Here is a 14974-nt window from a genome sequence, read left to right as displayed (position 1 = left end):
TGAAAAGAGAGCAAAGCCAGTAAGTTGAGAGGGGCGGTGTTCTGCAGGGCTTTGAATGGGAGGCCAAAGAGCCTCATGGAGCTGCAAGGAGGAGGGTGACGTGGAGAGGCAGGGATGAGGAATCAGGTGGCAGCACGTGGAACCAATCGAATTCATTGGCAAGTTTTCTAGGAGCAAATAATTGAATCCTCAATCAAAAATGTAACTATTTAATTTTTTTTTTTGTATCCTTAACATGGGAGGAAGAGGAAGGCAAAGCCCTGGGGGAGTGAAATAGCCCTGGTTGGGACAGGAGGTCTCTGGGAGGTGTAGGGAGGGAGGGAATTGAGAGATCTCCATTGGGAGAGGTGTAAGTTAGGGGCCTGGGTGACTGTAATTTATTTCCTTTCCATTATATGGTTGGCTTTAATCATGTCCTTCCAGAGTTTGGGGTGGCAGGGATGCTGGTTTCATTCTATTGTGATCCATGAGCACAGCAGGGATTGCTACACTGGACGAGCTGGTGCAGGTCTGCTTTTTTCTTTCTCCACCAGTTTTGTGGGCTGCAACAGATGTTCACAGTTGTTTCTTTTTTATTTTTCATTCCTTGTTTCCTTACTCTAGGAATTTTTCCCATTGCACTCTCCTCTGGCAAGGTCTCACTCCCATTTTGAAGGAACATAGGAATTCCAAGCCTGGCTCACAACTGAGGTCCATCCAATCTAGTGCCTTTGTCTGACAATGGCCAGTACTGTGCTTCAGAGGAAGCTGCAGAAACCCCGCAGTAGCTGCTGCAGAATACTCTGTACCTCTGAATGTGTCATCCTGATCCCTCAAAGTCAGAGATTGGGGTCAGCCTTGAACCAGAAGGGTGTATCTCCTGGGGTTCTCTCTCTTCCAAAGCTCTTCTTTTAGCATTAACTACTGTGACTCTGGATGCTCTTGTAATACAGATAGACGTCTAGTCCTTTGAATCTTGCTAAATTCGTGGCTTCAATAACTTCCTGTGGCAGTGAGTTCCACAGTTTAATTATGTATTGGGTGAAAAAGTATTTCCTTTTCTCAGTTTTAAATTTGCTGCCTTTCAATGTTATCAAATGTCCCCCTTGTTCTCATGTTCTCTTCTGCTCCCAGTCTATTGTCTCTACACCATAAATTATTACATCTCTTTATTATGTCCCCAATGTTGCCAACTCTGTTGATTTTTTTTTGTGAGTCTCACAGTATTTGATATTCTTCTTAAAGCCCCAACATCTAGAGTTGGTTAATTATGTGGGAATCTCAGCTTTCATTAAAAAGTACATTTCTAGCAGCTCTCCTAGTTGCCAAGAAAAGCTTGAAAATTATCTTAGTGTAACCTAAAGGCTCAGAAATCAACAGCCATCAGGCATGTTGCAAGTTATGGCAACCTCTCTGGCCAGAGTAGAGCATGTACTGTCTATGGTGCCACCCACTTTTGCCTCTAGCTCCACCCCCAGTATGCCTCAGTGTCCCCATCTGTAACATGGGAGTGATGATAGTGACCTGATTCATGGGGAATGGGTGGTTGGAAGAACTGATAGTGGCAAAGCATATTAGGACCTTTGGATGAACGGTTCCGATCACAGCATCTGCTGCTTGTAGGGGATTAAGCCGGGCATTCCAGTTACTGCTGTGGGACCCCTTGAGCTGCCTTACCCAGGTCTGACTCACCAGGTCCTGGTAACCTGTGCTTTTCTACTCATCCCCCTCCCGCACTGCCGCTCTTGGGCACTCTCCCCACTTAAGAAGTGTTGTGTCCAACTCCAGCCAAACAGCAAAGGCTGGTTAGTGAGTGCAAAGCTTAAAGAGCAGCAGGCTCCTGCCCTACCTCAGGCTTCATTAGCGCAGCTCTCGCTGCACTGGGCAATGCACTAGAGTTTGCTGCTTTGTGAAGGAGTTTCTAAGTGAGACCTGATTGGCGAAGGCACCTGCACTGTCCCTGGGCTAGGCTCCTGGCTGATGGAGCCTCTCTCCCCATATGCTGTCTCAATGGCTGAGATTAGCGGACATGGCCTGGTGTGGTGTTTGTGGGTAGGCATATGGCATTCTCGGGGTAGACCTGCCTGACCCTGCTGACCAATGGTGTAAATCCCATCTGGTCACTGGACCAATAGCCTGACCCTGCTGAGCTCCTTGCATGTCGGCTTAGGGATCCCGCACAATACCTAGACACTAGCAGGATGGACACAGTGTTTAAAATAAAAACTGACATGCCCATTATGCTCAATGAGATCTGAGTTCCCTCCTCCTTTGTGCCCACAGTTCCACCCGCTGTCTCTGTGTAACACCAGTGAGGATGAGCACACCAGCTCTGGATTCGTCACTATTGTCAAACTTGAGCGACCGGATCGAGATCTCCACCCCTGTCTGTCATTGGACAACAAGGTATGTACATGAACGCTCTGAACGGAAATGGCCTGGGCCCTTACAACTAAAGGGACAGGCAGAAATATAGGAGGATGCAGGATGGGTCTCTGTTCCCTCGGCAGGAGGACTGAGCCGGTTTCTGTTCCCATTGCAGCTGGCCCTGGTATCCAAACTTCATAGCACTTGCGACTGAACAGCCTTGTAAACAGTGTAATGTTTTCATAATCTGTGCTTTGGTTCTTTGGGACAGGTCAGACCCTTAGCCAGCACCACAAGAAAACTCTGCTCCTATCCACAGCTTACCCATGCCCCATCCGCTGCTGCCCTTCCACACATGCTGTGTGCTCTCCTGCCCACTCCAGTCAGTTATATGTGCCCGACATCAGACACAGCCATTAGGTCCACACTTCACAGCACAAGGATTTTATTTTGCACCATTTATCCTGTGCACTGAATGAGGCAAGATCCCATGGAAAATATAATCTGTGACCCTGTAATGAAAGCTGGTATTGGAATTCTTTAGCAGAGAAAGGCAGAGCAAGACTCGGGCTGGAAGTTAAAGCCAGACAAATCCAAATAGGAAATAAGGCACAAATACCTAACAACGAAGGTGATTAACTGTTGGAACCAATCTGGAAAGGAAGTGGTGGATTCTGTTTCTTGATATCTTCTAATCCAAACTGGACACCTTTCTGGAAGATGCTTCAGCCAAACAGAAGCTATTGGGCCTTATACAGGGTAACGGGGTAAAGTGTGATGGCCTGTACTATACAGGAGGTCAGACCACATGAACTAGTGGTCCCCTCGGGCTTTAAACTCTGTGAATCCAGCATACACACAAGAGGGCAGTGTTAAGGCAGAACAGGGAGATTTATGGCAGCATTTTCTTGAATTTTCAGTGGTTCTGTCTGGAAATTTGACAGCCTCCTAAGTTAGTTTTTTATAAGGAATTTATTCTTATTTCACATTTGTGCGCAGCATTGCAGGTGTGCTTTCCACGGTGAGTGAAATGAAGGGCCTGCACAGAGAGCTTGCAATGTAGAGACACCCTATTTTGACAAAAAGAAAAGGAGGACTTGTGGCACCTTAGAGACTAACGAATTTCTTTGAGCATAAGCTTTCATGAGCTAAAATAAATTGGTTAGTCTCTAAGGTGCCACAAGTCTTCCTTTTCTTTTTGCGGATACAGACTAACATGGCTGCTACTCTGAAACCTATTTTGACAATGCCTTTTGCAACCTTCAAATGGACTGTTTCCCTTCTGGAAGGGGCTCTGCTTAGCAACTTATTTCTTAGCCATTATGGGCCCCGTCCTGCCACCCCTACTCACATGAGGCTGTACCGCAGTCACCAAAGCATCCCTCTGATTTCACTGGAGTAAGGTACTATCAGCATGAGTCAGGGTAGCAACACTAGGCCTCTGATGTTTATAGCCTGTTTTCTGTAGTTTTACTCTGTCCTCAATGATTAGTGTCTGTTATGTTGTTCTTAGCTGTAAGAAGGGGAGTTACACCTTTCTGCTCCTCACCTGCTCAGCTCAGGAGTTGGGTGCTGCCCCTTTTCTTTCCCGCTTGGCCTCTTTCAGTGGGTCCTTTGCCACTACACACTGAATATCTCGTAGAAATGCAGAGAACACCTCTTGGCTTCAGTGGGAAGGAGAAGGCATCTCAGCGCTTGGAGGGGTCAGGCCCAATGTTTGCTGCTTGCTCAGTCTGTCCAGGCAGGGCTCAGAAGTTCCCCTGTGGGTCATGCCATTCACCACCAAGGAGTTCCCCATTACCCTGGAGGCTAGCTCTCCTCCATTACTCTGCAATCTCTGCACAAAGACTTTTGTGAAGAAAGTGAAGACTTTGTCTGTGACGACTGATCAGAACGTCACCTCAGACGATGCAGAATAACCCACCAACCAGTGCACCCTGGGATGGGCACATTATGACCAAAGCTATCTGGGATATAAGGAAGCTCCACACTGGTAAGTGATGCAAGTTGTGGCAGCCAAGCCCTGTATCTAATTAGTGCAGCTAATGTTGTGGATCTTTGCAACAGAGGAGAAAGTAAACAGAGAATTTTTCTGCCCCCAGTTTACCCAGGGCAAATGTCCATCATCCTGGATCCCTCTTCTGCTCATGAGCAGTGTGCCTGAAAGGCTCTAGAGCAGAGTTTCTCAAACTGTGGTCTGCAGGCCCTGCTGATCAACTCCTCCCCTTCCCTCCCTCAACTCCTCCCGCTCCCTCCCAGCGCCTTCTGTACGCTAAAACTCTTGTGGCGCAGCGGGGCTAAGGCAGGCTCTCTGCCTGCCCTGGCCCTGCGCCGCTCCTGGAAGCGGCCAGCACGTCCCTCCCTGTGGCCCCTGGGGCGGAAGCAGGAGTTCTCCGCGTGCTGCCCCTGGCCTGAGCACTGACTCTGCAGCTCCCATTGGCCAGGAACTGCAGCCAATGGGAGCTGCAGGGGCAGTGCCTGCGGAGACCCCCGGTCCCCCCACCTAGGAGCCGCTGCCAGAGGGATGTGCCAGTCGCTTTCGGGAGCCGCCCAAGGTAAGCTGGAGCCCGCACCCTTCACCCCCTCCTGCACCCCAACCCTCTGCCTCAGCCCAGAGCCTGCACCCCGCACCCAAACTCCCTCCCATAGCCCTCACCCTGCACCCCCTCCCGCAACCAAACTCCCTCCCAGAGCCTGCACCCCTTCCTGCATCCCAACCCCCTGCCCCAGCCTGGTGAAAGTGAGTGAGGGTGGGGGAGAGTGAGCGATGGAGGGAGGGGGCATAAAGTGAGCAGGGGTGGGGCTTCAGAGAAGGGGCGGGGCAGGGGCTGAGCGGGGGGCTTTGGGGGTCCCTAAAATTTTTTAAATCAAAATTGGGGTCCTCGGGTTGCAAAAGTTTGAGAACCGCTGCTCTAGAGCACTAGGCTCTTCTTTCCTCTGCATTAGCTTGTGATTGTCTTTAAATCTGGATTTCTCAACCTTTTTGTGCTGCCAACCCACTTTGGACATAAAAAAAATCATTATCTCCCCCCCTAGAAAAAGTGTGACCCCCAGGGCTCTGGGCTTCAGCTCTGCTCAGGGGATGGGACTCCAGGCTTCAGGCCCTCTCAGGGCATGGGGCTCTGGACTGCAGCCCCCTTGAGGCACGGAGCTCCAGGCTTCAGCCTCCCTTGGGGTGGGGGGCTCCAGACTGGATGTTTGTCTACATTTTCATATATGTTGTATTCTGTAGTGTAACTGAAATCAAAGTGTATATTATTTTTATTATACATATTTGCACTGTAAAAATGATAAAAGAAATAGTAGTGCAATCTCTTTATCATGAAAATGCAACCTATAAATGCAGATTTTTTTTGTTACCTAACTGCACTCAAAAACAAAACAATTTTAAACTTCAGAGCCTACAAGTCCACTCAGTCCTGCTTCTTGTTCAGCCAATCGCGCAGACAAACAAGTTTGTTTACATTTACAGTAGATGCTGCTGCCCTCTTCTTATTTACAGTGTCACCAGAAAGTGAGAACAGGCATTTGCATGGGACTTTTGTAGCCAGCACTGCAAGGTATTTACATGCCAGATATGCTAAACATTCGTATGCCCCTTCATGCTTCAGTCACCATTGCAAAGGACATGCTTCCATGCTGGTGACAGTTGTTAAAAAAATAATCATAGAATATCAGGGTTGGAAGGGTCTCAGTTAACCTAATGCGTTAATTAAATTAGTGACTGGACTCCTTGGGGGAGAATTGTATGTCCCCTGCTCTGTTTTACCTGCATTCTGCCATATATTTCATGTTATAGCAGTCTCAGACGATGACCCAGCACATGTTGTTCATTTTAAGAACACTTTCACTGCAGATTTGACAAAATGCAAAGAAGGTACCAATGTGAGATAAGACAGCACTTGACCCAATGTTTAAGCATCTGAAGTGCCTTCCAAAATCTGAGAGAGACAAGGTGTGGAGCATGATTTCAGAAGTATTAAAAGAGCAACACTGTGATGCGGAAACTACAGAATCCGAACCACCAGAAAAGAAAATCAACCTTCTGCTGGTGGCATCTGACTCAGATAATGAAAATGAACATGCGTCAGTCTGCACTGCTTTGGATTGTTATCGAGCAGAACCCGTCATCAGCATGGACCCATGTCCCCTGGAATGGTGGTTGAAATATGAAGGGACATATGAATCTTTAGCAAATCTGGCACGTAAATATCTTGCGATGCCATCTACAACAGTGCCATGAGAATGCCCGTTCTCACTTTCGGGTGACACTGTAAACAAGAAGTGGGCAGCATTCTCTCCTGCAAATGTAAACAAACTTGATTGGCTGAACAAGAAGTAGGACTGAGTGGACTTGCAGGCTCTAAAATTTTACATTGTTTTATTTTTGAATGCAGTTTTTTTTTTACATAATTCTACATTTGTAAGTTCAACTTTCATGATAAAGAGATTGCGCTACAGTACTTGTATTGAATTGAAAAATACTATTTCTTTTGTTTTTTACAGTGCAAATAGTTGTAATAAAAAATAAAGTGAGCACTGTACATTTTGTATTCTGTGTTGTAATTGAAATCAATATATTTGAAAATGTGGAAAACATCCAAAAATATTTAAATAAATGGTATTCTATTATTGTTTAACAGTGAGATTAATCGCGATTAATTTTTTTAATCGCTTGACAGCCCTAGCAACAGATCAGCGTTCTGTTGCTGGCTCTGGCATAGCCTTTCTGTGGGACCTTGGTGAAGTTGCATGGGGCTGCATTTTAAATGGGATTAGAGCCAGACTGAAGTGGTCAGCACTCACAGCTGGACCTGGAATAACTAGGAACTACAGTATATATAAGGGTTTGATTACAGAGAAATATACAATCAATACAATATTAAAAGATTTAAATGATTAAAGATCTCAATAATGCTTGTTAATTATTGAAAGCGATGCTGGCAAGCGCACTAGGTCATGTGACCACACCCTCCCCAGTGTTCCTACCCACCAGTGTCTCCCCCTCAGTTCCATCTGACCTTCAAGTCCCAGGTACCTAGGGCGTGCACATGGGGACATGCTGCAGGCCCGTGAGGAGATGCTGTTAGAAACACATGTTATCATCTAGGGACCTGGCAGTGCAGGTCTTGTCCTGTTGCAGATGCCATGTACTTTCCTGGTGCAAGATTAAGCCCTAACGGCCGATCTAACTGTACTACAGGGGACTCATGCAGGTTCCTTTTCTGGCTGAGGGGTCAGGAGACCGGCACAGGGCAGAAGGCCCTTCCTGGGGATCTCTGGAGAGGGACTAGCCGCCCACTCCCTCCCAGAATGGTGCTGACAGTTTGTAAAGCTTGGAACCTGCGGGCTCAGTTGTAAGCAGGTCTGGTCTCTGGATCCAAATCCTGAGCCGGTGTGGGCTGCAGGTGGTGGCTGGAGAGCTGGGCTGTGTCCTGTGCCGGGCAGGCTGTGGCAGGAGGAGCAGATTGTCCCTGCCTGAGGCCAGTCTGCAGGCCGCCGTTACAGACAGGCCAGGTGCGGGGTCTGGAGCTACTGTCAGGGCTCTCTGCTGGGAGGGAATGCCAAGCCATTCTCGCCTCCCTTGATTTTCCTGGCACCCGGGATCTGCTCCTGGCTGGCTTCTGCCCTCTCATTGGCTGCTGTGGATTGCTGTGGTCTCCCCTCCTCCCACTGGTTGAGGGAGGGGGGCTGCCAGGTTGACTGTGGGTGTCATATCCCCCTCCCCTTCCCTCCTTCTGCTAGGGGAAGTCAGCAGTGCTGGGCTCTGTCGGAGCCCATGGGGGCCACGGGGGATGTCTCTTCTCATGAGGCACTGCCCCATTTGGGGGCTACATTTTGCTTTCAGGACTGAATCTGACTAGGGTTGGACTTTGCCTGAGATCCTGCTTGACTAGCTAACATGACTGTCACAAATGTCATCCCACTCTCCCTGTGCTGGTCTATGAAACCTCACTCCTGGCACTTGTCAGTGACAAGGGGTCCCACAAAGTGGGGCCCTGAATCAAAGAAGCCCAACAACAAGTGTAGCTCAGCCCTGTTGTATGGGCAGATGTGTCCACAGCAGTGTTCAGTAAATCAGGTTTTAGTTCCCCATCCCTTTCACTTTGCTGGAAGAGGTCACGTCTCTGTGCGCTGCTCAGACCATGCCTCCCCACCTCCCTCAGGCCCTTCGCTGGCTTCCACATCAGGGCCAAGCTACTCAGCCATCAGCCAGCAGGCTCTGCCCAACTCCACTGTCCAAACATCTCCCTGCTCTGCAGTCCTCCCAAGCTTCATTTCCCCTTCATCCCAGATCCAGACTCCTTACATGCCGCAGGTGGAGCAGCCTCCTGCTCTGTATTCAACACACATCCTCTTGCCCCACGGGACTCCTTGTTCTGGGAAGCAGGAAGCATCGAGTTGGTGCAAGATGCACACCATTCTGTGCTGGTGTATTTTGTATTGTATCAGCTCACGCTGTCCGAGGAAGGGGCTCTTGCTTTTGTTTCCTGTGGTGGAGCATTGCAGATATAATAGCAGCACTATATAAATGATAAGAATAGTCCTTTGTAAAATGTTATCATAACCCCCACCCGAGCTGTCACTCAGCCAAGCAATACACAATCAGCCCTTTCAGTCTTGCCCTGTGAGTCACTCCTTCAGCCGCCTGCTCATTTCTGCTGCTCTTCTCTGAACTGCTTCCAGTAATGAGGCATCCAAACCTGAAAATCAATAGCCAAGGTGATTAAGATGCACAGGGAGAGTTAATTGAAGAGTTGGGCAGATATTGTGAGGAATTATTCACAACTATTCAGCTGCCCCTTTGCTGCACTGGTGTTTGCAGCCATTCTCGTGTGTTTCTTTTCTGTGACGGTGAGTGAGTTTTTGTTCCAAGGATGGCTACAGAAAGCCAGAATTTCAGACTATTCCTGCCAGTATGGATTTGCATCCAAAGTGACTAGAAATCAGGCCATTCAGTTATGGAAACCAACAATGGAATGTGGCTGAAGGGACCAATCACATGGCATGGATAACAAACTGCCAGCACTCCAACAATAAGTTGCAGCCAACGATTTGTGAGAAGCCCATTTGTCTAAGTGTTTGCAGCAAAGATTTGTCAAATGATTTTGAATAACAAACAAATGCACAACAATCACCTTTGCCAGAGAAGCTATTTGTCAAGAATCATTTGCCCAACTCCGGTTGCTTGCTTTTTCCATCTTCTCTGTCTTTAACAGGAGAAAATCCTTGTAAAAGTGATTGCTATCCAGTGCATCCTGACTGGTTTCCACTGGGTGAAATTCACTACCTGAAAGTCCTGTTTCTCCTCAGGTACTGGCAAACTTTGAGAATCCTTTGATGACTCCGCTCCCTGATCCAGAGCCTGCTCTGAGCTTCTTATTCCACCGCCCAATTTCCCAATCTGGTTCTACCAAACCCTAGAGCTCCCAATCCCTTCTCTGATCCTTAGCCTTCAATCCTAATCCCCTGGCCTCTGATGTGCCACCTTAGTTCCCAACCTTGCCGCTAGCCCTGCTCTCCAGCCCCTGCAGCACCTGCAGGAGAGAAAGGAGAGATATGTGTGCCTGGGCAGGACGAAGAGGGAGCTGAACATGAACACTCTGTGCAACATCCTCTTTTGGGTTGGGGAATGCCTCTTACCTCAGGGCAGCCACAGGGCAGGAGTGCTGCCTTTGATCTTACAGCTGGGAAGCTCTGGCTCTGACCTCTGGCCCCTCAGCTAAAGGCACACACTGTAATTGTGAAACCTGCTGTAGCAATTCTGGCAGATACGTGCTTGCACATGCTCTCCCAAGAACGCTCAGATCAAAGAACCCTGTGTGAGTAAGATCATCCCAGCTCTGCACTTTGTTCACCTTCCTTCCTTCCTTCCTTCCTTCCTTCCTTCCTTCCTTCCACAAGAGGCAGCCATTAACTACTTCTCTGTCAAAGACAGCTCTGAAGCTGGCAGGGAACAGCTCCAAGGGGTATCAAAGTCCCTGGGATAGTGGCCTCTAATTCCTGACCCTGGTGGCCTTCACACTCACAGGGGTGAGACCCGTAGCTGTCTCTGTCAATCCTGGGGGAAAGTGCAGCCTGCGTGCAGTGAGCAGAGAGGCTTGTGCAGCAGTGCTTGAAGTGTTTTGGGAAAAGTGGCAGGTCTAGCATAATCTCAGAGCATAGAATCATAAAATCATAGACTTTAAGGTCAGAAGGGACCATTATGATCATCTAGTCTGACCTGCACAACGCAGGCCATGGAATCTCACACACCAACTCCTATAATAAACCCCTAACTTATGTCTGAGCTATTAAAGTCCTCAAATCGTGGTTTAAAGACTTCAAGGTGCAAAGAATCCTCCAGCAAGTGACCCGTGCCCCATGCTGCAGAGGAAGGCGAACCCCTCCCCAGGGCCTCTGCCAATCTGCCCTGGAGGAAAATTCCTTCCCGACCCCAAAAATGGCGATCGGCTAAACCCTGAGCACGTGGGCAAGACTCACCAGCCAGACACCCAGGAAAGAATTCTCTGTAGTAACTCAGATCCCACCCCATCTAACATCCCATCACAGGCCGTTGGGCATATCTACCGCTAGTAGTCGAAGATCAATTAAATGCCAAAATTAGGCTATCCCATCATATCATCCCTTCCATAAATTTATCAAGCTTAGTCTTGAAGCCAGATATGTCGTTTGCCCCCACTGCTTCCCTTGGAAGGCTGTTCCAGAACTTCACTCCTCTGATGGTTAGAAACCTTCATCTAATTTCAAGTCTAAACTTCCTGATGGCCAGTATATATACATTTGTTCTTGCGTCCACATTGGTACTGAGCTTAAATAATTCCTCTCCCTCCCTAGTATTTATCCCTCTGATATATTTATAGAGAGCAATCATATCTCCCCTCAGCCTTCTTTTGGTTAGGCTAAACAAGCCAAGCTCTTTGAGTCTCCTTTCATAAGACATGTTTTCCATTCCTCGGATCATCCTAGTAGCCCTTCTCTGTACCTGTTCCAGTTTGAATTCATCCTTCTTAAACATGGGAGACCAGAACTGCACACAGTATTCCAGATGAGGTCTCACCAGAGCCTTGTATAACAGTATTAATACCTCCTTATCTCTACTGGAAATACCTTGCCTGATGCATCCCAAGACTGCATTAGCATTTTTCACTGCCATATCACATTGGCGGCTCATAGTCATCCTGTGATCAACCAATACTCCAAGGTCCTTCTCCTCATCCGTTACTTCCAAGTGATGCGTTCCCAGTTTATAACAGAAATTCTTGTTATTAATCCCTAAATGCATGACCTTGCACTTTTCACTATTAAATTTCATCCTATTACTATTACTCCAGTTTACAAAGTCATCCAGATCTTCCTATATGATATCCCAGTCCTTCTCTGTATTGGAAATACCTCCCAGCTTTGTGTCATCCGCGAACTTATTAGCACATTCCCACTTTTTGTGCCAAGCTCAGTAATAAAAAGATTAAATAAGATTGGTCCCCAAACCGATTCCTGAGGAACTCCACTAGTAACCGCCTTCCAGTCTGACAGTTCACCTTTCAGTGTGATTCGCTGTAATCTCCCCTTTAACCGGTTCCTTATCCACCTTTCAATTTTCATATTGATCCCCATCTTTTCCAATTTAGCTAATAAGTCTCCATGTGGAACCGTATCAAATGCCTTACTGAAATTGAGGTAAATTAGATCTTCTGCATTCCCTTTGTCTAAAAAATCTGTTACCTTCTCAAAGAAGGAGATCAGGTTGGTTTGACACGATCTACCTTTTGTAATAAGACCTGGCTGGAGTTTTAAATGATATTTTTGCCAGATCTGCAACCCCATTATCTCCTTCCCCCACACACACGTTAACCCCTGCTGTGCAGTCTGTGCAGCAAGTACTCACCAACCCACAAAGCACCAGAGGGCCAAAACTTACATCCCAATGAGAGCCCTGTCCCTCCTATAGCACCGCCTTCCAGTTTTACAATCCACCCTCCTGGCTAGTGGGACAAACAACCCACCCAAAGCCCAGAAATGTTCAAGACATCAGAGCAAAACCTATAAACCTACAATACCTGGGGAAACTCCTATCCCAACCCCCCACAAGCAGATCTGGTACAGCTCCCTGCACAGGACAATTGCAAACATAGAGCCCTCACGAGAGTGACATATGCAAAGTTAAAGCCAACTCTCACCACGTGACCACAAACTAGATATGGAAAGAGGGAGACACAAAGCAGTGTCAGAACCGTGTATAGACAGTCACGTTGGAGCCAGCACGTTGTGAGATATGATTTTGCCCTTAGCGCGGATAAGGACAGTCTTGTCTGAAAATGCTCCAGATGGTCTGGGCTAACCCTAGGGGGTAAAGTGACAGCAGAGATGACATCACATTATGGGGCAACCTCCCGTTTGGTCAGCAATGCTTGCTACTGGCAATGGAGGCAGGGAACCACATCTCAAGTGCAGGGTGAAGCCTTGGTCTAGGCAGATCCTACCTACTGCAGGCAGAGACTAGAGAGGTCTGTCTCTGTTACGCTTTGGTGACACATTGTCATGCCAATAGAACCCCCTTGAGCTCAGTGGTTGGACCACCCAACTAATGTACGTGTGTGTATGTACCTTCCCCCACCTTCACACGTGTCTGAATTCGCCCTGCCCCCTCCAAGTTGTCTGTGTTGCATCCCCCCATGTGTGTGTGCCCCATTTGTAAGGGCTGGAGCAGAGGGAGTCCTTCAGCCCCTGACTAGTGACTCATTGCTGGGGTAGTTACCAGGAATCTAGATTGGCAAAGCAATTTGGACTCTATCAGTCTCAAGAAAACTGAAGTGCTTTACCAGCCTGCTCTAGCAAAAATGTATTCTGCTCCCAAAATCACAACGGATGACACACTGCTTAATGCTGTAGAAAAATTTTGCTATCTTGGCAGCACTTTATCTGACACAGCTATGATCAATGATGAAATCACGCAGTGCATTTGTAAAGCCAAGTCTGCCTGTGGTCGACATAGTCTCCACCTGTGGCATGTGAGAGGCATTTGACTTCATATCAAGATTAGTGTCTATTGTGCAGTTGCGTTAAGCACTCTTCTCTATGGCTGTGAAACATGGACACTCTAAAGCAGGAGCAACTAGAGTGTTTTCACAGGCACTGTCTGCATCTCGTCTGTAACATGAAATGCTTGGACAGGATACCATGCATCAAAGTCCTTGACCAGTGCTGTGTGACTAGCATTGAATCCCTAATCGTATAGACACAGCTTTGCTGGGGTGGTCACCTCATATGTATGGACGATACACAACTCCCTAAAGCCAGATCTTATGGACAGTGATGAACGAGAGCACATATGCTGGGAGGCCAACGAAAATGATATATGGACACTCTCAAAGCTCACCTGAAAGCTGGTTAAGTTGACCTGAACACATGGGAAGCTGCTGCTGCTGACAGATCAGAATGGCGGCAGACCTCTTGGGCTGTGGTTAAAGCCATCAAGAACAGCAGAACAGAAAGAGCCGAAGAGAAGCGTGAATGAAGAAAGCAGGCTGTGGCAAAAACACATGGCCATGTCTGCCCAGTGTGCAGACACATCTTGGATCCCTTGTTGTTTTACATTTGCACAGGAAGACACACTGAAACAAACTGACTCTCATATGTCAACCACGATGGGAGACTCCAACAACAACACCTTTTGCCAGGGATCCCACTTGGTTTGCTCCAGTGCTCAGAGCCAGAGGCCCAGGTTGCACTCAGCCAGGGTTCAGTTCCTAGGAGGCTGGAGCTCTCATTCTGTCTTTTGAAATACAGCATGGAGAAGCCTGGTGCAGGGTAATGCAGGAGCCAGAGACACTCAGCAGTCTGGGTGGGAGAAAGGTGAATGAGCAGTGGCTGACGACAGCACAAGGTGGTGGAAGAAGATGGGGGAGAGAGTGAGATTGGACCTACCAGTGGGCATGAGGGGATCATTAGCAGGATAGTATTTTTTCAGCTGTGCCATGCAACAAGTGCAGAAAATTCTGTGTCCGTAAGTACAGTGGAAAGGGCAAAGGGACATGTGAGGTGGAGTCTGACCCTCCAGAATTACGAGATGGAGGTGGTCCATGTTAAGGGGAGTGCAAATGTGATAGCTGATGCTTAGTTCCAGAGAGGGGGCCCTGAACTTCCCCAGGTCACTGGTTAAAGTGACCTCACTCAGTTCGGTCTCGAAGCGGGGAGAGATGTGACAAAGTGGGGTTCTTCTCCTTATTATGTTGTATGTGAGCCTATGTGAGTCTTACTGTCTTGCATTGGTACCATGTGTACCTCAGTTTCCCCGTGCATTACACCAGTACTTAGGTGGTGGGAATAAGGGTGCGTGACTTTTGCTGAGACCCTCGGGGGCAGGTGAAGCGGCTCTAGCTGCCTGCACGTAAGCGATGGCCAACGCCCTTCCTAACCTGAGAACCAGGAAAGGAGGTGCGACCAGGTGACACTTTACCTGGGAAGTGAGACAAAAGACCAGAGGAAAGGCAACGGGTGTGTTGGGGGCCGGGCAGCTGGAAGCAAGTCAGTCTCTGCTGGCTTGGAGCCCAGGGGGAGGCCCAGAAAACTGGCTCTGCGCTCCCCTCCCCCAAGGATGGACTTTACTGAATGTTCCTGCTTTCTG

The 14974-nt window shown here is 48.1% G+C and overlaps 1 protein-coding gene across 1 annotated transcript in view; it reads left to right on the top strand.

Moving 5' to 3' along the window:
- The window catches only part of RNF43 (ring finger protein 43), a 131543-nt gene that overhangs the window by 71864 nt on the left and 44705 nt on the right, over nt 1-14974 (top strand). Inside the window, exon 2 of the mRNA XM_027830405.3 lies at nt 2263-2385. Coding sequence (XP_027686206.2) covers nt 2263-2385 — 123 coding nt within the window. The remainder of the gene's footprint in view (nt 1-2262; nt 2386-14974) is intronic.

This window comes from Chelonia mydas, chromosome 17 (assembly GCF_015237465.2).
Source record: "Chelonia mydas isolate rCheMyd1 chromosome 17, rCheMyd1.pri.v2, whole genome shotgun sequence".
NCBI classification, from domain to species: domain Eukaryota; kingdom Metazoa; phylum Chordata; order Testudines; family Cheloniidae; genus Chelonia; species Chelonia mydas.
Note: the sequence above shows the minus strand (reverse complement) of the source record. Positions and strands in the feature narration are given on the sequence as shown.